Source organism: Typopeltis vanoorti, chromosome 15, assembly GCF_054136105.1.
Source record: "Typopeltis vanoorti isolate ZY-2024b chromosome 15, IOZ_Tvanoo_1.0, whole genome shotgun sequence".
NCBI lineage: Eukaryota > Metazoa > Arthropoda > Arachnida > Uropygi > Thelyphonidae > Typopeltis > Typopeltis vanoorti.
Window position 1 is genome coordinate 2,520,866 of NC_143563.1, and position 26,677 is coordinate 2,547,542.

Genomic DNA, 26,677 nt, shown 5'->3' on the forward strand with positions numbered 1-26,677 from the left:
GGCTTTAAGTAGCAAAGAAGCAACTTCTAGGTGGAGAGCATTAGCTTTTTCACTAGAAAGATGAACAAGGTTCCATTTGATGTTACTAGGAAATCTAGATATGGAATCTTTTTAGGGACTATAGAGAATTCATGTCCTTTTAAGAGATGAGTATTTCACTTAAATAAATTGAAAAATATTGCATTAACCTATAGATCTTATGGTTAGCTTTGATATAGAATCTTTATATATGAATGTACCTCACAAAGCGACTTTAGAATTACTTGCTGACATCTTCCCTCAAAACATTATTATAAAGTTATTTGATTTCGTAATGCACTCTGGATATTTCTTATGTCAAAACAAATTTTACAACCAAGTGGAAGGAACAGCCATGGGAAGTCCACTCTCTCTTGCTCTAGCCAACTTTTATTTGGAACATCTAGAGGTCCTGTTCTCATCTATATTCCCTCAACCGTCCTTTTGGGTTAGATATATAGATGACATCTTTGCTGTATGGCCTCATAACAGAGACTCCTTACCTTCCTTTTTAAGCAGTATCAATTCCTTACATCCTCGTATAAAGTTTACCATTCATTTCATCAGTTGCATCAGTCTTGCGACTGGTAGCTCAGCAGCAATTTCCTCCATTCCGCTCTGTCATTGGCTTTCTTCTTAACATCTGGTAACTCCTGAAACCTGTGCTGTCTTTGACTTGGTCAAGAAAGCTTTTCCTTGGTCTGCCTCTTCTTCTTTTCCCCTCTATTTTGCCTTCAGTTATTCTTTTCACAAGTCCATCATGTCGAAGTATATGTCCAAACCACCTATCCCTTCTAATTTTCATCGATTTTATTAGAGTTCTTGTTTCATTTATCTCTCTCAGGACTTGTTGGTTTGATTTTTTTTCTGTCCATTTCTTCTCACATCTTCTCTGCCTAGAATCTGGGTTTCACATCCATACAGTGCAATGCTCCATATCAATGTCTTTACTAATTTTTTTTTTCAATTGTAGGTTGAGGTTTTCTGTTAAAATGCTTTTCATCTTAGAGAATTGGGCTTTTGCATTGTTTATTCTTGATCTTATGTCTTCTCTTGTTCTGCCATCTTCTGTTATTAGGCTACCTAAATATTTAAAGCTTTTCACTTGTTTTATTTTCCCCGCTGATGTCTATATGCTCTGTATAGATAGGGATTTTGCCTGTAACAATTATTTTAGTCTTATCTGTGTTGATTTTCATTTTATATTTTTCAAGGTTATTATTTAGTAATTCTAGCATTATTTTTAATTCTTCTGTTTTCTGCTACAAGGGCTATGTCATCAGCAAATCTTATACACATGACTTGCTCACCATTTATATTTATGCCACTATTTATTTTATCTTTAGTTTCCTGAATGGCCATTTCAATATATAAATTAAATAAAAGTGGTGAAAGTATACATCCTTGTCTTACTCCACTCCTGATATTTATTATTTTCTCCTTATCATTGATTTTAATTCGTCCATTTTGATTTTTGTAAATTTGATAAATTATTTTCCTATCCCTCAAATCTATGCCGTATTTGCTGGTTTACTTTATCAAACGCGTTCTCTAAATCAAGGAAGCAAATGTAAGTATTTTGACTAAGGTCTCTTCTCTCTATTATTGTTCTTAAACAGAGTATTGCCTCTCTTGTTCCTTTATTCTTTCTGAATCCAAATTGGTCTTCATCCAATAGGCAATCTATTTTTGAATAAATTCTATTTTGAAGAATTTTTAGCAGAATTTTGCTAACATGTGGGATTAAAGCTATTGTTCTAAATTGGCTGCATTTGTTTGCATTATTCTTTTTTTGGTATTGGTATTATGGTTGATTTCATAAACTCCTTTGGTATTTCTCCTTTATCATAGATTTGGGCTATTAATTGATAGAGTAAGATTTTTGTCTCATCACCTAGATTTTGTAGCAGTTCTATAGGAATATTGTCTACACCTGGACTTTTTCCCTTACTCATTTCGGACAGTGCTTTATCAAATTCTTCTCGCATTATTGGGGGTCCTAGATAATCTTCATTTTGATTTTCTATGCTGATATCAACATCAAGTTCGTCGCCATTATAGAGATTTTCAAGATAATTCTTCCATTCCATTAATATATCCTCAGATTCTATTAGTAATTTTCCATTTTCATCTTTGATGGCATTGTTTTTGCTGTTCTTATTAAAGTTGAAAGTCAGTTTGTTAATTTCTTTATAGGCTTTCTATGTTTTCTTTTTTAAATAATTCATGTATGTTATTATACTGTTCTTCCAGGTATTCTTTTTTGGCTTGTCTACATTTTCTTGTAATTTGATTTTTAAGATAATTGTATTTGGCCACATCTTCTTCTTTAACAGCATTTTTATATTTTCTTCTTTCATCCATAAGGCCAAGTATTTTATCTGTTATCCAATGTTTTCTTTTCTTTTTCTGCATTTTTCAATAATTGATTTGATGAATTTGTAATTAACTCTTTAATCATATTCCATTGGTTTTTAATATTATTCTGACTATTTATGTTTTCTGGAATGTTATGATCAGTTGCCTCTTGGTATCCTCTCTTTACTTCTTTGCTCTTTAATTTTCCAAGGTTCCATCTTATTGGTTTGTATCTTTGGATTTGTTTCCTATGTTTCAGTTCTGTTTTCATTAAGACAAGGTTATGGTCACTACTAATGTCAGCACCTGGATAGCTTTTGCAATTTTTTATTTGGTTTCTGTATCTTTTCTTGACCATTATATAATCTATTTGAATCCCCAGGCGCTTTCCAGGTGTATCTTCTTTTTGGTACTTGAAATAGTGTACTTGCTATAACTGTTTTTGTGTACAAAATTCTATTAATTGCTTTCCTCTTTCATTCCTACGTCCAAGATCAAATCTTCCTGAAACATTATCATTGCTCTCTTCTCCCACTATAGCATTCCAATCTCCCATTATTATTGTATTGTCTCTGTCTTTAAAGCTGCTCCAGATTTCTTCTATTTGTTCATAAATTTCTTCTATTTCTTCATCGTGATGTTGGCATGTAGACCATTATAATATTGAGGTTTACTGGTTCATTTTGAATGCTTATCGCCATGATTCTGTCACTATAGTTAATTATTGTAGTAACTTTCCAACTTTTTTATGAAGCATTATTGCAACACCTGACTCGCCCTTCTTTTGTCCTGAATATATTATCCGAAATTCTCCACTCCAGAAATCACATTATCCCTCCCATCTCGTCTCACTAATGCCCAGAATGTCTATTTCAAGTCTTTCCATTTCTTTTTTCACATTTTCTATTTTACCTGGTTCTAGCAGTGTTCTTGCATTCCATGTTCCAATATTCAACTTATTTCTTGTCTTCATTTTTGAATAAGTACCAGGATTTCGTTGGCTGTCGACCTGAGAAGCCCGATTACTTCTCCTGCTGGGCATGACTCCTTCAGTGAAGGCTCCATCGCCAATCTTGATTTCATTTTTAACTTCCATTGCTGCTTTTAGCATTAAAGTTTACCATGGAGATTGAAAAAGACAATGAGTTATCATTTTTAGACGTCCTCCTCATCCATTCACCTTCAGGTATTCTTACAACAGTTTACAGAAAACCAACTTTCACAGGTCATTATATTCTCAAAGAATCTGCCCATCATCTTTGTCGAAAAACAGGTATCATAAAATGTTTAATTCGACGAGCCAAAACTAATTGTTCAACTTCTCATTTATTACAGAAAGAACTTTCGACTATCAAAAATCACACGAAACTAAATGGCTTCTCTGAAAAGAGTACACAACATCTTTTCGATTCTTACAATCCAACACAAAACAGCAAAGATTCAATATGTCGAGTTCCAGTTCTTTACATTTCTGGGATTTCAGAACCAATTTCAAGAATTCTGAAGAAATATGATTTAACAGCCACTTATACACCTATTAACAAATTATCCACCCGTTTTCCTTCTTCTAAAGATAAACGCTCAACTATGTCTCTACTTGGTGTGTATGAAGTTCCGTGTAACTGTAATCTTTCCTACTTTGGACAAACTGAATGCTCTATAGAAAAAAGAATTCAAGAGCATCAATGATTCATTCAACACAACAAACCCGAGAAATCTGGATTAACTCAGTACGGAATAGAAACAAGCCACAACATCCTTTGGTCCAAGGCTCTTCTCCTACACAGATGTCGCTATAAATTTGAACGTTTATTTATAGAAAGTGTGGAGGCCTTACCTCAACGTCCTAACTTGAATCGTAATGACTGTATATCTGTATCAAAAATTTGGGAAGGTTTAATCAGGATAACACATTAATTTTTTTTTAATATTACATGAATATGAATTTCTGAATTAATATCTTTAATTTAATCATGACTCTGATAAAAAATGTTTACTCTTTTAATACTTAGCGATATGACATCACGTGGCTTGTTCTATTTGTGAATGATCAATTGTTGTATTCCACCTTGTTTTTTAAAACTATTCCTATGTACCCACTGAAGATGGTCTGTAATATTCAGACAGAAATATTTGGCAAATTAAATAATATTCTTGTGTAAATGTGTAAAAATATAAAATCCTAATTTCACAAATATCTTTAAAGAATGAATAATAATAATATACTTGTTATATTCCCATGATTTCTCAACTATTTTTGTAAAGTGAGGATCTGATCCTGACAGCCTCTATTTGATCTGAATCCATCTTGTTCTTCACCAATCTTTTCTTCCACAATTCTTCTCAACCGTTTCTCAAGTATACTTGCATAAATCTTACGCAAGTATACTTGAGTAGGAACACTTAGCAGAGAAATACCTCTGTAATTCTCACATTTAGTTTTATTTCCCTTTTTATATATGTGAGCTCTATTCCAATGAGAGCTCTACTCAAATCATTCAGATCCCTCTGTCCTTGTGAACTATGCACCGTAGCCACTGTAAGACTTTTATGCCTCCATACTTGAGCATTTCTGGCCGAATATCATCTATTCCTGCTGCCTTTCCACATTTCAGGCCTTTGATGGCTTTTTCTACTTCTAGAATGGATATGTATTCCTGACTGCATGCCTGGTCAGTGTTTTTTACCGCTGTACTATCAATGCTTGTTTCATTTAGCAATATTTCAAAGTAATTATTCCATACTTAAAGGATATCTTTTTCTTCAGTTTTCATGTCACCTTTATCATCTCTAATTGCTTTTATAGCACTCTTTCCTCCATTTCTGAGCTTTTTCAACAGCTTCCAGAATATCTTGTTGCCTTCTTGATATTTATTTTCTATTTTCTTACCAAAGTCTTCCCATAACTTTTGTTAAACTAGTTTTACACGGTGTTTAGCTTTCTTACATTTGTCTCTGTATTCTCTAAGAGGACAAGCTGACTTATTTGCTAGTAACTTTTGATAAGCTTTCTTCTCTTCCTTCACTGCCTCCTTACCTTCCCATATCCACCATTGAGTTCTGATTTTTCTATCCTTGCAGACAATCTCACATGCCTCTCTGGGAATCAGTCAGTGTTTTCCTTCAGGGCTTGCCACTGAATCTCCAAGGTTTGGTTCCTGTTTTCAAACTGTTTCATTTTTTCTTGAATAATGTTTGTGTATTTTAGTCTACAGTTCATATCTGAGAGCTGCTCAACTTTTATTCGCTTTAAAACTTTTTATATGTTCTTCTTTTCAATATGAAATTCAGTTTTATCCTGCTCAAGAACTAAATAGTGATTACTTCCAATTTCAAATCCTCTGTACACTCTAGTGTCCTGCACCAGCAAAAAAACATCACTATCGACAATAATATAGTCACTGAGACTTTTCTTATTCCTTGCCTCTTCTCTCCATGTGAATTTGTGCACATTTTTATATTGGAACATGGTGTTAGTAATAACCAGTCCATGTCCTGAGCAGAAATCCAACAAGTATTTGCCACTATTATTAGCTTTGCTCTTTTCTCCAAATTTTCCCAAAATATTTTTGTATGTCTGACAATCATTTCCTACTCTGCTATTTAGATCCCCAACAAGGACCAACTTTTCCTTTTTCATTGTGTCAGTTGCTTTCTCTAAAGCCTCAAAAAATTCCTCCACTTCTACCTTAGTAGAACCTTCTGTAGGACCATAGGCACAAATAAGTCTCATTATCCAGTTCCCATTCTCATATTTGCCTACATGACTCTACTTGAGACTGCCTGCCATTCAAGAAGATTAGCCTTGTATTTAGTGTTGAATACTATGGCTACTCCTTCTTTTCCTTGATTGTCATTGCCTGAATATAACATTTTGTATTTATTGCTCAGAAAGATCTCACCAGTTTTTGTCTTTTTTGTTTCAATCACCACTATTATGTCGATCTGGTACTTATCTAATTCCCCAGCTGGCTCCATTTCTTTGCCATTCAGGCTTCTTATGTTGATAGTATCAATTTTGAATTTTGATGATGTTGAGTTGGGGTGTGTGTTTTCAAATTTGTTCCAGTAGCTGACTTTTTGCTGTTTACCCTGGTTCCCTGACGAAAAGAACGGGGGCCATAGTTTAACTTGGCGACACCCTAGCCCGCATGAAGTTCTGTCATGTTGTACTATAATTTTTATTTTGGTTTAAGCCAATGAGAATACAATTTGGTCGGCTAAATCCCAAATTGCCAGCCCATCCTCATTCATTTGGTATCCAGGTAGATACCTAACAGGGTGCTTCAAGAGAGGGTGAGGATTGGACATTGGGTCAGAAGCTCTGGTCAGTTTTCTGCATTCCTTTAAAGGCTATGTGGAGGTTTCCTCTCAGATATACAGCTTTGAGACTTAATCACATAGTACTTCTATGTGATCTACATTCTATAATCCCGATATAATTCTTGCAACACCAGAAGATTTTTTAGTATCCAGTGTAGGCAAGATTCTTCTGATATCTTTCTAGAAAAAACATGAAAGGTGCATTGAATGTTGCATGTTTGGGATGGTAGGAAGTCATATACCAAGATCATGTTGAAATTTCTGGAATAAACTACATAAAAACAAGAATGAAATTAAAACATCATATTTACAACATGACGTTTTGTCAACTCAAGTGATCATTACCAAAGGCATTTTAAGATATACACACACACAATGAAGACTAGAATTACAATGATTTCCAGAACAAGGACAGTCACATGCATGGAAAGCAGACAGTGACACTCCCTATGGTGATGTTTTATGATTATTGCTGATGGGTGCAACAAAATTTATGTGGAATTACATAATTTCTGTTACAGTTCAGTGGGTTTTGTAGAATATGAGTCATTTCTAGGAACAGTCTCTGTGATTTAAACTGGGATATCTGTAGTAGCTTTATCCACCAGACGAAATGTTTTCGTGTTGAGCTAATTCCCTTTTTTGGTTGTCCATGCTGCATATACTTTTTATGTTCTTTTCTTCTGGTAAGAGGGGTTTGCCCTGTTTGTCCAGAATACTGGATCCCACATCTACAGACAATACTCTAGACACCCAGGCAGGAGAGAAGATCCTGGTGCTTCTTCATTTGTCTGAGGAAATTGGAGACTTTGTACAGAGGTTTGTCAACTGTTCTGATTTTGTGTTATTTCAAGAGTGAGCCAAAAAGTGGACTAGTCCAACATGAAGATGAAGATCATTTTATCATGTGAAAAAAAAAATGTAACTACTACTGAAATCCCAGTTTAAATCATAAAGACTGTTCCTAGAAGCAACTCATATGATACAAAACCCATTGAATTATAACAGAAATTATGGTGTAATTCTACATAATTTTGGTTTCTGTCAAATAAAGATGAAAGTCATCAAATAAATTGGAATGAATACAGTGGTGAGAGAGATAAGGAAATAAGCCTGGCAAAGGTTGAAGAAGCATTATGGAAGATGAAGAATAGAAAATCCCCTGGGATAGATGATTTGCCTGTTGAACTGATCAGAGCTTCTGGTAATGCATGGTTGAGATGGTTATGTGACATTTTTAGAGTGATCTGGAGAAAAAGATGATACCTGATGATTGGACCAAGGGGATTATTGATCCACATATAAAGGAGGCTCCAGAATAGAGTGTCGTAATTATAGAGAAATAATGCTATTGTGTCACTGTGCAAAGTTATGGCAACAAGAATAAGAGATAAAATAGAGGAAGATCTAAGAGAAGAGTAGTTTGGTTTTAGAAAATGGTGATCAATTGTCGATCTGATTTTTGCTATAAGAGAAATGATGGAAAGACTCTGGGAATTTGGAAAAAGCCTGTTTATGGCATTTCTTGATTTGAAAAAAGCTTTTGATTGAGTTTAATGGGGAAAAGCCTGGGAAAGTATGGAAAAGATAGGCTTAGAAAAGAAGAAATAGTTATATTATATAAATTATAAAGAATATATATGTCAAGTCTAAGAGCTGTGTGAAGACTAAATTTGGTAATTTGGAATGATTTACACTTTAAAATGGCCTGTGACAAGGAAGTGTATTATCTCCATTCTGTTCATTGTGGTGTTGAACACTGTTCTAGATATGGTTAATGACCAGAAAGGAGAAACAGCTGGGTTTGCTGATGAGGTGATGATTTGGGCACATTCAGAAGAACTGCAGAAGAAACTGGACACATGGAATAATATGAAACTATGAATTACATATTAATAATAAGAAGAGCGAGAGTATAGTTTTAAATTATAGTAGCAATATAAACATTGGTGGTGTTAAAAGGTGGTGTAAAATCTTGCTCAATGAGCAAGATTTGACAACTAGTTAAAACTTCAAATATCTGGGAAGTATTGCTTTCTAGTTGCTTTCCAGTGATGGAAGTTTAGATCAGGAGATAATGAGGATGATTTCACTAAGTCTAACTTTTTTTTAACAATGTAAGTAGTCCACTTTGGATAGTGAGGTCCCACTTAAATGCAAACTTTTGATTTACAAAAATTACTTTTTGTCCATTTTGACTTATGCAACAGGGAGACATGGAAATTAACAAAAAGAGACATGAATAGAATACAAGCAGTAGAAATGAAATTTTTAAGGACAATGTTGCCAAAAACAAGGAAAGACAGAATAAGAAATGTGGACATTAGAAATAATTTAGGGATAAAAAAAGTGTTGAAGAAATGCTTATGAACTCTCACTTGAAGTGTTTGGACATCTAATGAGAATAAACTTAGAAAGAATACTAAGAAGAAGAAGAATGTATGAAATGAAATTTGAGGGAAAGGGACTAAGAGGAAGACCACACAAAAGATGGAGAGACCTGATAAGAGAAAATATAGAAAAGAGAAACCTGAATTGGCAAAGTGTTCATGAAGGAAAAATTTGGAAGGATAGATAGAAATGGAGAGATTTGATCTGCCTGACCTGACAGTTTCTCTTGGACCATTTGTTGTTAAAGAAGAAGGATTCAGTAGACTGTCCAGTGCAAAATGGGTGAAAGCACAGTCAGACAAAAGGTATGACCAACAGCAATGACAGAAAAATCATGACTGCCATTTGGACATGGTCAAGTCTCTTGCTTTTAGTGTCAATAGCAGTCTGCCTTATAAATTAAAGATACCAAGAAATTATATACTTGGTTTAATCCTTTATTCAAAGAAGACAAGTTAACTGACTCTGATGGTCCATTGAGCCTAACATGTACTAGTAAACGGGATGTTACTCACCACATGAGATCTCTCCATTGAGTCTGTCGATTTCATGAAGGCTGCTATAATAATAAAAATAATTGATAAGTTTGAGTGCCCTTTAAATGATGTGCTTTCTTTTCCATTGTAAATCTCAAAAACATTTCTGTTAATTTTACAATACTGAATGATGCATCTTTTATTTAATAGCAAAGACGTCCGTTTACCTGTTCAATTACAGCGTTCCATGGCAGCAGAAGCTGAGGCAGCACGGGATGCTAGAGCAAAGGTGAGAACTGATTCTGTAATCTGCATATTATACAAATGCCAATTTAATGATTTACAGCTGTTAACGTATGTGTGTGTGTAAGTACTGCATATAAAAAAATATGGTTTCTTGGTTTCTGCTAGCTGATGTATCTATCACTTACCAAGAATATTTTAATATTGTCATATTTTGTGTATGACAAATTGACTGCATTTGCAAAGTAAAGACTCATTTATGAGCAGTTCACCCTAATCATTGCTCAATTATACTTCTCCTGAAACTTATTTACTGACAACTGTCTCAGGCAACCCATTTCAACTGTTCACTCTCCTAGCAAAAAAATCTTGCATCTTAACTACCACACAGTGGTAGTCTTCTTGTTCTTTTCCCTCTTGTCGACTATTGAAGAATTTCTTCTACATCTATGTTATAATACCCCTTTAGTAACTTATGTGTTTCTGCCATATCCTCTCTCTTCCACCTGTCAACAAAATTTTGTAGTCCTTCAGTCTCTCCTCACAAGGAGCATTCCACATATCAGACAGCATCTTGGACAATTACCTCTGAATCCTCTTCCATCAAACAAAATCTAGCACAGTAGACCAGATGCAATTGTATTTAAGCATTATAAACAGGGATAATAACTTCCTTATTTCTACTGGTCAATGTTTTTATGCGACTTTGCACCCAAGAAAGATTGCAAACCTATAAATAGTACATTAATAAAAATTCTGTTTTATTCTAAGTTGCAGATAATTAGTGAAGTGAATAGGACTGATTATAGATAGAAAAATTTCTCTGCTTATTTATGAAAGCTAGAAGTATCAGAAGTATGGAGATGAAATTGTTCCATTGATAGTTGCCTAAAAATAGTTAGAATAAGCGAAACATGGCCAGATGAGAGTGTATCATGATGGGAATAGAAATTGAAGAGTATGATGCTTATCATGAGGTAGGAAAGGCAAAAAGGGAAGAGGGATGTTGTTAATAGGGGAATTATGTCTGCACTAGGTGAATAGTTGCAGTATGATGTGAGGCAGAGGTTGACAGGAAGAGATATTTAATTGGATGTTGTTATAGGCCAGGGAATATGGAAGGTGAAAATGTATAGCAACTTGGTTTCGTAAACAAGAAAAGGGTGAATCAGGGAATAAGAAGACTGAATTTCTTGAGTTTACAAGAGGACAACTATCTTAGGTAATATGCAATGGAGGGTGCAGAAGGGTCAAAAGTCTTAGATCTGATCATATCATTACAGGATAAAATCATAAATGGAGCATCTAATCTTTCTTCAGTTGGATATACTGACCATGAAGTGATTACTTGTGTTGTAGCCAGTTACATGGGACATTCTGTGAGGAAAATATATGTGCAACTACATATGATTACAAAAAACCAGACCTATAGGACTGATAGCATGGCAAGAGAAGTTGAGTGCAAAGAAGAGAGATAATTAACAGAAGCAATGTGAGCATGTTCCATGGTGAAAAGGCTGAATAGGGTAAGAATAAAATGGATGAATAAAGAGATTACACATGCAATCTGGAAAAGAAAGCAAAAGATTATTATTATTATTATACAGGCATCTCCATGAAGTCCGAAGACTCATTGCAAGAGAGCTAGTCTATTGACACAATTTATCACACCTCTCCTTGAATCCATTAACAGACAAAGCACTCACAACTGACTCTGGCAACCCATTCCACTCATTCACAACTCTCCAAGCAAAAAAAAAAAAAAAAAAAAAAAAAATCTAGTTCTCATCCCTACTAACCACACCTTTATTCAACTTCCAGGGATTTATTATTATTATTATTATTATTATTATTATTCAGGCCTCCAAGGAGTCAAAAGACTCATCGAGGGAGGTCCTTTCTAAGACAAAGTCTGTCAAGACTCATCGAGGGGAAGTCCCCCTCTGAGAAACACAAAGTTTATCATACCACTCCTTAAACCCACTGACTGTTCTCGCTCCCACCACTCCATCAGGCAATGCATTCCACGGCTCAACCACCCTCCACACAAAGAAACCACTCCTTACCCTCTTGCTCACAGTTTCCTTTCGTAACTTCCAGGGATGGCCTCTTGTCATCACTCCTTCCCGCTGATCAACCAAGCGAAAGAACTCCCCAGTGTCAACCCTGTAACCACCTCTCAACAGTTTAAAAGTCTCAATCATATCACCTCTCCTTCTTCTATCCACCAAACTCTGCAGTCCACATTCTCTCAGCCGATCCTCATAACTATCCTTGTACAGTCCTGAAACCATCTTTGTCATCCGTCTTTGTATCCTTTCCACGGTTAATTTATCCCCTTCAAATCCTGGGGACCAAATCTGAGAACAATAGTCCAAGTGTGGTCTGATCAGAGACTTATACAACGGAATGATAACCCTCTTATCTCTGCAGGTCAGTGTCCTTCTCATAATAGCAGCAATCCTCTGTGTTACCTTCACCACCTTTGCAATATGTCCCCTAAACTTCAGGTTTCTATCAATCATCAACCCCAGATCTCTTGTCTCCCCTACTTCCTCCAGTATAACTCCTCCCATAGAGTATGCAGCATCCCATCGATGTTTCCCAAACCTCAAGACCTTGCATTTTGCTGCATTAAACTGACACCCCCATTCATTTGCCCATCTATCTAGCTTATTTAAATCCTCTTGCAGGGCTACCACATCTGCACTATTACTAATAATCCTTCCAAGCTTCGCATCATCCGCAAACAACTGAATATCCCCCTGCAATCCACTGGCTATGTCATTGATATAAAGGTTAAACAATATAGGTCCTAGTACTGAGCCCTGTGGGACCCCACTTGTAACCCTCTGCCTCCTGGAAACTGCTCCACCATACACAACTCTCTGATACCTATCAGACAGCCAATCCTGAATCCAGTTGACCAATCTGACATCCAGACCCATGTGCTGCAACTTAAATAGCTTATCATGTGGCACCCTGTCAAATGCCTTCGCCAAGTCTAAGAAAATTGCAGTATATGCCTTTCCCTCAGCTAATGCTCTTGTAACTTTATTATAAAAGGCTAGCATATTGCTAAAACAAGAGCGTCCTTTCACAAATCCATGTTGACTCTCACAGATAACATTACCCTCATCTGCCCAATGCTGTACACGGTCCCTCACTACTTTCTCCAAGATCTTAACAACTACTGATGACACACAGACTGGCCTATAATTAGACACTTCCAGTCTGTTACCACCCTTATGCAATGGCACTATCTTACCTTCCTTCCATTCCCTGGGCACCTTTGCCAAAGCCAGACTTTCATTGAAAAGCCACGTTAAAGGTATTGTCAATTCCCTAGCACATTCTCTCAAAACTCGTGGCGAAATACCATCCAGTCCCACAGCTTTACTGACATCCAGAGTACTCAGTATCTGAAACACACTCTCCTCCTGTACCTCCAGACCTCGTACCAGTCCTATTCCTCTAGCATTAAAACTGACTCCTCTAGGATGAAATACTCCAATAAAGTGTTCATTGAACAATTCCACTATGTCCTCTGCATCAGTCACTCTATTCCCATTTTTATCCCACAATATCATTCTTCCACAGTCATTTCTCCTCCTACTGGCCACATAGCTAAAAAATTCCCTAGGATTTTCTTTGGATCTTAGGGCCAATCTCCTCTCATATTCCAGTTTCGCTTTCCTTACCACACGAGTCACTCTTCTGGCCTGTGTCTTATATTCCTCATGCATCTCTTCACCTGTCTCCTTATATCTCTTCCATAGCCTCTTTTTCGCATGCAATTCCTGTTTAATATTGTTTGTCATCCACTTTACTCCAAATTGCGCCCTCTTCTTCACTCGTGGTATACAACGTGTCGTGGCGACCTTTTCTGTCGTGTTCTAAATTACCATCTAGATTCAAGTCACTTTTATAATTAAAATAACCAATTGCGAAGTGATCACCGATCCAAAAGTAGGGAAATTTATATTTATACTGCGCCACCCTATTCTTAGATTAGTCTATATAAATAGTAGGATCAATTCTAAATTAGGTTAGCAGTCATCTCATTAGGCCGAATTATTTATTATCATTTTTACTTGGGGTTCCCGCTAGATTCGAATATTTATGAACGGTGCAATAATAAGGAATTCAGGCAAACACAATATTTAGATCAACAAAATAAAACATTTAATATATGATATGGCTAACAAATACAAGAAATCTATTTTAAATTGGAACTACACAATAAACTTAACATATCTTCTTAGGTCACTCACGCCAAATCAAAGTTCTAACTATCATATACAATTCTCAGTCTCAAAACACAAATCTTCTTATCTCAAGTTAATATAACAACTTCACATTTAATCAGTCTTCACAAATCTATCAGCTCAATGTTTATATTCACAGCAGGCAATAAACCACGTAAGCAATATTCCAAGCAAATATATTCCGGACCTTGAGCATCGGAAATATATCACAGTTAATGCTAAATTAGACAAACTTATACAACTACTCTTACCAGACAGATTCTTCAATACATCAATTTATTGAGAGAGCACTTATGAACTAACTTAATTAACGTTAGCGGAACACACATAATAAAAATTCTCCACAGTTTAAACTGTACTATTGTTAGTCGCACTTCACTATTCCAAACAACAGTAATTAGGTACTGATATCTTTTCTTGTTCACTTTTCTCCAAGTAATCAATATAACTCTTTCCTAGGGCAACATAGAATTAAATCGTAATCCAGATTAACTGGAACTAATCAGAATTTTCGCATTGACTGTCCAGTTTCCTTTTTATCTGATTACGACATTAACCTTTCTTCATAACGACAGCAGATTACGCTTATAACATTAAACTTTATGTTTCACTACTTATAGGTTCACTTCCGAACACTATACTCATAAATTTCTGCCCTAAGGATTTTATAATCTTCTTTTACTTCTTTACTTGTACGCTACTTTCCTACTGGTTCCGCAAAACTCTCTCCTCCCTCGCTTAATAATAATTCTCTCTTCCTCCCTGTCTTATCTATCTATGACCTTCCTTCACTCTTCTCTTTTATCCATGACCTTCACTCCCACCTTACCGTTCGAACGCCACGCTCTTCTCTACTCGTGGTTGTTTACGCGTGCGTGTCCATGACAACAGACTAAACGTAAACATTTCGCTAATGCAATGTATGGTCTATTACTACTACTACATGAGTGATTACATAACATTAAATATTTCTCAAATAAGAACAACAGAATATTTAAGCTACTTCTTCAACTTATTGATTACGTATACAGTTAAATATAAAATAACACTTTACGTTACACCATATATATTTGGTTATACAAAATTCTATACATTTTATTATTTTATAAACTAATAATAGGTCAGGTTTTAATTAAATATTTATTTAGTAATTCTCAATTAAGGAATAATAAATAATTTTATATAAGTCATGATTAATATTTAATAAGCAATGTTAAATGTGAATGAAAAAAAATAAATTACATAACATAGCTTCATTCACAATTTAACATAGGCTCACCCTTTCTTTGAAAAATTTTTATCATAAGAAAAATTTTTCTTTTGACACTAGGCTCCTTTAAAAAAAAAAAAACTGGATTACATATTTGCTTTTCGTTTTCTCAAGTAATACCAAGTTTTACTGAAACTTTGTTCCTCATTATGTTTTGTGCCTTTATTCTCTTTCACATTATCATCAATTCTCTTATTACTATTATTATCAATTTCTGCATGTCTTCTAAGTTTGTAGTATAGGATTCTCTTCTTTGAATTAAATTCACGTTTTCCATTATTAGAATTAAGTTTTTGTTGTCTCAGAACTTGGTGGTTTGTTCTACGATATAGATTAGACATTTTACCAAAATTGACTTCAACCGATAGTTTACTATTAGTGGTAACTTCTGATTTGGGCTTTGTCACTACTACTTTTTGTTCATCAGTAAGAAGAGGAGTATCAGATTGAATGTGTATATAAGAGTTATCACCACTATCTCTATTAGATGATTGATTCACATCTGATTTTTCTTTAGTAGATGGTCCTGATTCAAGTGGCAATCTAAACTGTTTTGTTTGATACCTAGTCTTATCACAATCATGAATTTCATTTCTTCTGATATATCTCCTTTTGTTCATCAGGGTTATTTCTTTCTTAGAAAAGTCACAAGAAAATTGATATCTTGCTAGGAAGTTTGTTCCCAAGATAATGTAAGAATCTAGATTGGAAGTAGTGGGGACAACAAGTAGGTCTTGCCACACATACAGTCCAAATTCTGGTAGGTATATTCTTGCTCGAAGCTTTTCATATGCCATAAAGTTTGAGTCTGAGAGAGAAGTAATCCTCACAGGTTGTCTCAGCTTGGCAGTGCTCTTCCACAGTTTGTTCTTTAATGTTAGGAAATAATCCATCCTGATGGTAGAGGCATTGCATCCTGTATCTAATAAGATGTCACATTTGGAGCCCAGGATATCACCTCTAATTCTCATCATTCTCTCATTAGATGTTTGATAATTCTGAATTCCTTTATTTCTTCTGTGGGGTTTGTATCCAAATTTTGAGTTCCATCTGTTGTTATAGTGGTCTTCCTTATTATGGAAACAGTTCCTGGCATAATGTCCAACTTTGTTGCAATTGTAACACCTAAGAGGATTTCTTTGCTTTGTCTCTGTCTTGGATTGAGGGATAGCAGACATTTGTTGTCTAACATCATTTAATCCTCGGATTACCTCATCTAGGCTACTTAAAATAGGTTGACTTTGTTTTTCAACCTCATGCTTAATCATCTCATCAATTTTATTTGTAGTGGGGTTTTGATTTTCTTGAGATCTCAAAGTAATATCTGATAACTGTCTCACAACTTCATTAAGACTATCCATTATTGGCTGATTTAACTTATTCACCTCCTGGTGAATTAGAGATTTCACTTCTGTCATCAGTTTCATGTCCAATTGCTCTTTACTTTCTGTCATGCAGTTTACAATACTTGAATTTTCTCCAGTATTCTTTGCTTTTCCTTTTTCAACTTTACTTCTCTTTTCTATTTCTGATTGGTTGAATGAAATATCAGTTTTATTCACAACATTCACAAGACTTGCATTAGTTGAGGGATAAAGGTCACCTAGTATTTGTTCTTTTTCCTTAACACTTTTGAGACACTCTTCTAAAGTAGAAATTTTCTTCTTGTAGGCTGTTTCTCTTAATTCTTGCCTAACACCTTGTCTAAATTGTTGGAACACAGCCCAATCTAAGTGAGGTTTATCTTCACCAGTAACATTCAAACTGTTGGCCAATGTTAATAACCGATTGTGAAAATCAGTAACAGTCTCTTTATCCTTTTGAACAATTTTCTGCAATTTCCATAAGTTAGGACCTACACTTCTAAGTTTACAAAATTGAGACAATAAGGTGTCTTTAAATTTGGAATACTCAAAAGTTTCTCGAAGTATTGGAGAAGAATGCAAAAATGTTTTTGCTTTACCTACCAATTTACTTCTAATCAGAACTAGCAATTGAAAATCAGTCCAACCTGCAATTTCTCTAAGTTTTTCAACATAGGTAAAGAAAAATAGTACATCATCTGATTCTTCACCTGAATATTGGGGAAAAACCTGTTGCGGGTTTACCGTACGAAAGAATTCACTGTCATTCATTTCAGAGCTTGATGTGACAGCCATAGTGATTAATAAATTACTATCTCAATTAATTCAATCTTTTTACTTTAAAATTAACTTTTATCTTTGCCTGAGTCCAAATTATAACCAGTTCACTGTGATTTAATTATTTCACTTTCTAAAATTTCAGGGAGTAATTCTACAATTATTATTACTAAAACTTAAATTCAATTTCTTAACTTATAGTTGTTAAATTTAATTACTATCGATTAAATCACATCCTGTCGACTGCGCCATTTGTCGTGGCGACCTTTTCTGTCGTGTTCTAAATTACCATCTAGATTCAAGTCACTTTTATAATTAAAATAACCAATTGCGAAGTGATCACCGATCCAAAAGTAGGGAAATTTATATTTATACTGCGCCACCCTATTCTTAGATTAGTCTATATAAATAGTAGGATCAATTCTAAATTAGGTTAGCAGTCATCTCATTAGGCCGAATTATTTATTATCATTTTTACTTGGGGTTCCCGCTAGATTCGAATATTTATGAACGGTGCAATAATAAGGAATTCAGGCAAACACAATATTTAGATCAACAAAATAAAACATTTAATATATGATATGGCTAACAAATACAAGAAATCTATTTTAAATTGGAACTACACAATAAACTTAACATATCTTCTTAGGTCACTCACGCCAAATCAAAGTTCTAACTATCATATACAATTCTCAGTCTCAAAACACAAATCTTCTTATCTCAAGTTAATATAACAACTTCACATTTAATCAGTCTTCACAAATCTATCAGCTCAATGTTTATATTCACAGCAGGCAATAAACCACGTAAGCAATATTCCAAGCAAATATATTCCGGACCTTGAGCATCGGAAATATATCACAGTTAATGCTAAATTAGACAAACTTATACAACTACTCTTACCAGACAGATTCTTCAATACATCAATTTATTGAGAGAGCACTTATGAACTAACTTAATTAACGTTAGCGGAACACACATAATAAAAATTCTCCACAGTTTAAACTGTACTATTGTTAGTCGCACTTCACTATTCCAAACAACAGTAATTAGGTACTGATATCTTTTCTTGTTCACTTTTCTCCAAGTAATCAATATAACTCTTTCCTAGGGCAACATAGAATTAAATCGTAATCCAGATTAACTGGAACTAATCAGAATTTTCGCATTGACTGTCCAGTTTCCTTTTTATCTGATTACGACATTAACCTTTCTTCATAACGACAGCAGATTACGCTTATAACATTAAACTTTATGTTTCACTACTTATAGGTTCACTTCCGAACACTATACTCATAAATTTCTGCCCTAAGGATTTTATAATCTTCTTTTACTTCTTTACTTGTACGCTACTTTCCTACTGGTTCCGCAAAACTCTCTCCTCCCTCGCTTAATAATAATTCTCTCTTCCTCCCTGTCTTATCTATCTATGACCTTCCTTCACTCTTCTCTTTTATCCATGACCTTCACTCCCACCTTACCGTTCGAACGCCACGCTCTTCTCTACTCGTGGTTGTTTACGCGTGCGTGTCCATGACAACAGACTAAACGTAAACATTTCGCTAATGCAATGTATGGTCTATTACTACTACTACATGAGTGATTACATAACATTAAATATTTCTCAAATAAGAACAACAGAATATTTAAGCTACTTCTTCAACTTATTGATTACGTATACAGTTAAATATAAAATAACACTTTACGTTACACCATATATATTTGGTTATACAAAATTCTATACATTTTATTATTTTATAAACTAATAATAGGTCAGGTTTTAATTAAATATTTATTTAGTAATTCTCAATTAAGGAATAATAAATAATTTTATATAAGTCATGATTAATATTTAATAAGCAATGTTAAATGTGAATGAAAAAAAATAAATTACATAACATAGCTTCATTCACAATTTAACAAACTTACCATTGCTGATAACAAATATTCTTTCACAATTTCCCACGCACTGGTGATATCCCGGCCTTCCAATTCCTCCCTCCATGAAACTTCCCGAAGTTGACGTCTAAGACTATTATAATCACCTGCCTTATAATTCCACATAAGTTCCCATCTCTTTGATACTCCTGCATGTCTATTCATTTTCCAAGTCAAAACCATATGGTCACTCTCTCCAACTGTTGGGAGAGACGTCAACTCAGTTATTATCAACTCTTCTGATGCTATAACCAAATCCAAAATTTTTGAACCTCTTGTTCCCTCTGTTACATGTTGCCTAAGACATTTGTCCCTCAAGAATTCTAGAAATTCCATTCCCCTATTGTTACATGCATCTTCCTCTCTCCAATTTATACTACTGAAGTTAAAATCTCCCATAACAATCATTCTTCTTGCACTTGCCAAACTTAGCTGTCTAAACATCTCCTGGTCCCCATCCTCTGTGCTCCTGGGTCTGTAGCAACACCCCACTAAATATCCTGTCTTGCCTACCTCTACCTCACACCATACGCTCTCAAAATCATTTGTCTCACTACCTTCTAAATTCTCCACTCTTAGAGGACATAGGTCATCACTTATCATAAGCAGCACCCCACCACCACGCTTTCCCCTCCTATCCTGGCGAAAAATGCTATACCCAGTGACTTCTATTCCTGTTTTTATATCTCCTTCTGTCAACCATGTCTCAGTGATCGCAATAATTTTTGGCCAGGCTGATGCTATCTGCGCCACCAATTCCTCTCCCTTATTCCGGATACTCCTGGCATTAGTATACAGCATATAAATGCCATTGTTTCTATACCCAGCATTATCCCTTCTAGACTCCACTGGGCTCAGTCTTACCTGACATTGTCTCCCTTCTCCCAAGTATCCATTCCCACAAGAGGCCACCCCTGCTATCATCCTCCCTGGGACACACTGACTCGTTCAGAACAGCAATCTCTCCAGATGCCTACGTCCTTCCTCATTCAAATGCAAACGGTCTCTCGCAAACAACTCCTCTCTTTCCTCAAACGCACTCCAAGCATCCACATATACCAGTCCTCTCTTGTCACACATTCTCGCTATTATGCCATTCAATATCACCGCTCTTCTGCTCAGCTCATCATTATCATACCTAGGCAACACGCACACTATTTTTCCTCTCTCTGTCTTCTTCCGTACAGTCTCAAGCAAAAATCTCATATCTCTCGCTGCCCGACTTACATTACCACTCAAGTCATTCGTTCCTACCATCACAATCATCTCATCCACCCTTTCACTTCTCTTAATTGCCATAGCCACCCTTTCTATTGTTCCTCCTGGCAAACACTCCTCATGCATCCTATCCTGAACACCACGGATCATTGAGTCACCATACATTATACCTCTTACCATTCCATCGCTCCTATTGTTTCCATTCTCTCTTCTTTCATTCCCATACCTCTCTCTTCTACTGTTTCCATTCTCTCCTCTTCTAGCACTCCCATACATCTCTCTCATTCCCTCTCTCCTACTGTTTCCATTTTCTCCACTTCTAGCACTTCCATATCCTTCTCTCATTCTGTCTCTCCTACTACTGTTTCCATCCGCTCGTCTTCTAGCATTCCCATACCTCTCTCTCATTCCATCTCTCCTACCGTTTCCATTCTCTCCTCTTCTAGCACTTCCATATCTCTCTCTCATTCCGTCTCTCCTACTGTTTTCATCCTCTCGTCTGCTAGCATTCCCATACCTCTCTCTCATTCCTTCTCTTCTACTGTTTCCAATCTCTCCTCTTCTAGCACCCCCATACCTCTCACTCATACTCCTTAAATTCTCTCTCTCTCCTACTCTGATTCGCCTTGCATTCATCTCTTCCATTCTCCTAATCTTATCTTTCATACTTCTGCTCTCATTCACTAGACATTCCACCTCCTCTTTCAACTCATCTATCTCCCGCTGCAGGTCAGTCACTCTTAATCTAAATTCACTCTCCCAAACAAAACCATCTCCTAAACTTCCACAGTCACTCACACCTTCCACACTATCAACCATTATTTTCTCATTCTCTCCTATCATACTACTCGTCTTCTTACATTCATTCTCCGTTCCTGGAGCAACAAAGTCGGATATCGATATATCTAATGTAGTTATTTCCTCCAACTGCCTGCATTTTGCGCACATACGCTCTCCACTCTCTTTAACAAACCACATATGTAATTCCTTAGAAGCATACATGCCGCAAGTACTGCATGCCACAAAGTCCCTTATGATATTGCTAATAATCGAGTTCTTAAATGGCGGAGGACTTGGCGTTACGTCACTTGCGACTGCTGCTGAATCCACCATCATTCCTTACTGCCGAGTAGCGTAATCCTTAATAATTATTCAATTAATAAATAAGAGGGGAAAAAAGTACAAACATCAGAACATTTAAGTACTAATATAATTAAATAAAATGAAATATAACTAAATACAAAGTAACTTAGCTTCGTTTTGTCTTCCACCGTTACGCGTTCGATTCTGACGGTACCAACATATATTATATCGCGACAGCAACTAACTTCCGAAAAACAACCACTGAAGTACACTCGTATTCAGAGAAACAATTCAGCACTCAAAAACGTATAAAAACGGGAAAAAAACGGACTATTCACCGATTAAAAATCACTTTCTTCTGCACAGCTCAAATTCACCGCCACGTGCTCCAAGGGGGATGACCATTTTTGACCGGAACAAGGGGGATGACCCCCTTGTTCCGGTCCCTGTAGCCGAGTGTCAAAACATTTCCCCAGCATCTGTCCTATTAAACCCTTTAGGCAACTTAAATGTTTCTATCATATCTTCTCTTTTTCTCCTATCAACCAATTTCTACTTCTGCAATCTACATACCATCAATCTATCCTCATAGGGAACATTCCACAGGCCACACACCATCTTGGTCACTCACCTCTGAATCCTCTCCACCACTTCCTCATCCCCAAGAAACCCAGCAGACCAGACTTGAGCATAGTAATCCAATCCAGATGTGGGCATATTAAGACATTATAAAGAGGAATAACAACTTCCTTATCTTTACTTGTTAATATGTTCAATAGCCAAGTAATCTTATGGGCTACCTTAGCAATATGTCCTCTAAACTTTAACTCTCTCTTATACCATCACCCCTAAATCTCTAGCTTCATCTATTTCCTGGAGTATAGTGCCATCAATGTGATACAAGGCCTGTAATCTATTTATCCCAAAATGCATAAGTTTACATTTCTTGACATTAAACTGACACCCATTAACTTTTGCCCATTTAAACTGAAAGCTTATTTAAATTGTCCTACAAGTTCTCCACATCACCTTGGTTAACTATTACTCTACCTAATTTTGCATCATCAGCAAACAACTAAATATTTCCTTTCAGGTCATTTCCTATATCATTTATGTAGAAATTAAACAGCAGTGGTCCCAGCACTGAACCTTAGTGCACACCACTAGTCACCTGTTTTCACCTCGATTCTGCCTCTCCATATACCAATTTTTGATATCTGTCCAGCAATCACCCTCTTATCCACTTAACCAGTGTCATATTAATCCCCATTTGTTCTAATTTGTGTAACCAAGTTCCAGATGATATTTTGTCAAATGCCTTTGCGAAATCCAGAAAATCATCGTGTAGCCATTTCCTTTGAAATGAAAAGTTGAAAGGTAATAACTAAGTTACATTGTAACTTAGTTATTACCTTAGTTATTGTAACCTGGATTTGTAATGACAGGACAGCAAAAGTGCAATATTAGTAGAAATTAGCCAGTCAAACCAAGAAAGATCCTAGAGAGCACTTTCGATATGACAGGCAGAAGAAAGAATAATTATGGAAGGATAATAATGGTAGATTGGGTAACTTCTTATAGTTTAGGTATGCTTTCAAAGAGCAGTTTATCAGGATATTTCATTCTCATACATGGAAAGTCATTAAGGAGCTTTAATGTAGAAGAGGACTGATAGCGAGTCAACAGGAAGTATGTGAGGAATTATATAAACTTGGTGTTAATAAGGCAGTAAGATTTGATAACATGTCATTGTGTTGTACGTCTTGAAGGGATGCTCCAGAGAGTTAATGGCACCCGCAACATACCTGCTTAACATGACTCATGCAACAGAGCAAGCCTAAAGAGTGGAAAGAGGGTAAACTTGTTCCACTTCACAAAAGAGGGGATAAGAATAAGACTATACATTATATGTCAGTCTATGTGCCTGGGGGTTATGTGTAAGATGTTGAGAAGTTGGGTTGATAATAATGATATTCCCTATAATGATTCAGCATGGGCTTGTTAAGAGGGAGAGGTCAGATTTTAGTGATCTGCTTATGTACTACAAAAAAAGTGACAAATTCACTGAATAAAGGAAATGCAATACAGTGGTATACATGGATTTTTCAAAGGCCTTTGGTAGCCCACTCAAGGTACAAAATGTACTATAGGTTCACAAATAATGGGAACAACATAAAAAAATTATTTGAATAGACTGGAAATTTGGGCAAATGAAAATGCCTGTCAGTTTAATGTTAGTAAGTGTAAAGTTATACACTTTGGTGTGATTAGAGTTCCAGTGACGTATTATATTACAGGGGGTATGGTACAAGAAACTGAAGAGGCAAGGGATCTTGCATATTGGTGGATAGGAATTTAAAGTTCAAAGGTCACATAGCAAAAGTTGTAAATACAACTCAGAGGATAATTGCAATGTTGAGGTTCATTCAACTGACAACATTTATCATACCAGATCTTGAAATTCTCAACGCTCCTTGCATTAACAACACATTCTGCTAATGCATTCCATTCACTGATAATTCTCCATGTTAAAAAATCTACTCCTCACACCCCTCTTCACCACACTCTTACACATAACTTCCAGAGAGGGACTCTGGTTTTTCCTCTTTATCCTTCTACTCTTTTTATAATCCTCTGGATTAATTCAATAAAATCTCACTAACATAAGTGTTTTTATCATATCAACTATTTTCCTCCTATTGACCAATCTCTTCAATTCACATTTCTAAATTCTATTCTATTCACAAGTCTAAGAAAATGGCAGTATATGCCTTTCCCTCATCTAATGCTCTTGTAACTATATCATAAAAGACTAGCATATTGCTAAAACAAGAGCGCCCCTTCACAAATCCATGTTGACTCTCACAGATAACATTACCCTCATCTCCCCAATCCTATATACGGTCCTTCATTACTTTCTCCAAGATCTTACTAACTACTGATGACACACAAACTGGCCTATAATTAGACACTCTGCTACCGCCCTTATGCAATGGCACTATCTTACTTTCCTTCCATTCCATTCCATGGACACCTTTCCCGCAGCAAGACTTTCATTGAAAAGCCAGGTCAAAGGCACTGTCAGTTCCCTAGCACATTTTCTCAAAACTCGTGGTGAAATGCCATCCAGTCCCACAGCTTTACTGACATCGAGAGTACCCAGTATTTGAAACACACTCTACTCCTGTACCTCTAAACGTCAAACCTGCCCTATCCCTCTAGCATTAAAACTGACTCTTCCAGGATGAAATACTCCAATAAAGTGTTCATTGAACAATTCCACTATGTTCTCTGCATCAGTCACTCTATTCCCATTTTTATCCCACAATATCATTCTTCCACAGTCATTTCTCCTCCTACTGGCCACATATCTAAAAAATTCCCTAGAATTTTCTTTGGATCTTAGGGCTAATCTTCTCTCATATTCAAGTTTTGTTTTCCTTACCATACTAGTCATTCTTCTGGCCTGTGTCTTATATTCCTTATGCATCTTCTCTTCATCTGTCTCCTTATATCTCTCTTCCATAGCCTCTCTTTCGCATGCAGTGCCTGTTTGATAATTGTTTGTCATCCACTTTACTCCAAATTGTGACCTCTTCTCTCGTGGAATATAGCTTACTATTACTGCTAACAAATATTCCTTCACAATTTCCTAAGCACTAATGATATCCCGGCCTTCCAATTCCTCCCTTCATAAAACTTTCCAAATTTGACATCTGAGATAATTATAATCACCTGCCTTATAATTCCACATACATTCCCGTCTCTTTGATACACCTGCATGTCTATTCATTTTCCAAGTCAAAACCATATGGTCACTCTCTCCAACTGGTGGGAGAGATGTCATCTCAGTTATTATCAATTCTTCTGATGCTATAACCAAATCCAAAACTCTCGAACCTCTTGTTCCCTCTATTACATGTTGCCTAAGACATTTGTCCCTCAAGAATTCCAGAAATTCCATTCCCTTATTGCTACATGCATCTTCCTCTCCCCAATTTATACTGCTGTAGTTAAAATCTCCCATAACAATCATTCTTCTTGCACTTGCCAAACTCAACTGTCTAAACATTTCCTGGTCTCACCCTCTGTGCTCCTGGGTCTGTAGCAACACCCCACTAAATATCCTGTCTTGCCCTATAAATGAAGCACTTAGCGTTTAAATTATATACTGTATGTTTCACTTATAGTGGCTCTGTAACTTGTTCAGTATTTACAATGCTCTTTCGTTTAAAAAAAAATGGGTTTGAATTCTGTCTGGGATGTGACTTTTATGAGGACTTCTCAGCTGAAGGTAGGTTAGCTGATCTCATATGAAGGCGGAAAATTTTTCCCTCCCAGAAATTCAAATTTTTCATCCTACATGAAGAATATAAGACTCAGGCCAGGAGAGTGACTGGTATGGTAAGGAAGGCAAAACTGAAATAGGAGAAGAGATTGGCCCCAAGATCCAAAGAAAATCCTAGGGAATTTTTTAGCTATGTGATCTGTAGGAGGAGAAATGATTGTGGTAGAATGACATTGTGGGATGAAAATGGGAATAGAGTGACTGATGCAGATGACATTGTTGAGATGTTCAATGAACACTTTATTCAACTATTTCATCCTGGGGGGTAAGTTTTAATACTAGAGGGATAGGGCAGGTTTGAGGTTTAGAGGTGCAACAGGAGAGTGTGTTCCAAATACTGAGTACCCTGGATGTCAGTAATGCTGTGGGACTGGACGGTATTTAACCACAAGTTTTGAGAGAATGTGCTGAAGAACTGACAGCTCCGTTGACCTGGGTTTTCAATGAAAGTTTGGAAAATCTATGGAAATAGGGAAATCAATGAAAATTCTATGGGAAAGGTACCCAAGGAATGGAAGGAAGATAAGGTAGTGCCATTACATAAGGGCAGTAGCAGACTGGAAGTGTCTAATTATAGGCCAGTTTGTGTTTCATCAGTAGTT

General features: G+C 36.0%; 1 protein-coding gene across 5 annotated transcripts in view; it reads left to right on the forward strand.

Annotated features, from left to right (window-relative positions):
* The window catches only part of LOC150098311 (stomatin-2-like), a 255,342-nt gene that overhangs the window by 218,251 nt on the left and 10,414 nt on the right, over positions 1-26,677 (forward strand). For all 5 annotated transcript variants that reach the window (XM_090405441.1, XM_090405443.1, XM_090405440.1 and 2 more), the window contains one exon: positions 9,777-9,855. In XM_090405441.1, the coding sequence (XP_090261567.1) occupies positions 9,777-9,855 (79 nt within the window). The remainder of the gene's footprint in view (positions 1-9,776; positions 9,856-26,677) is intronic.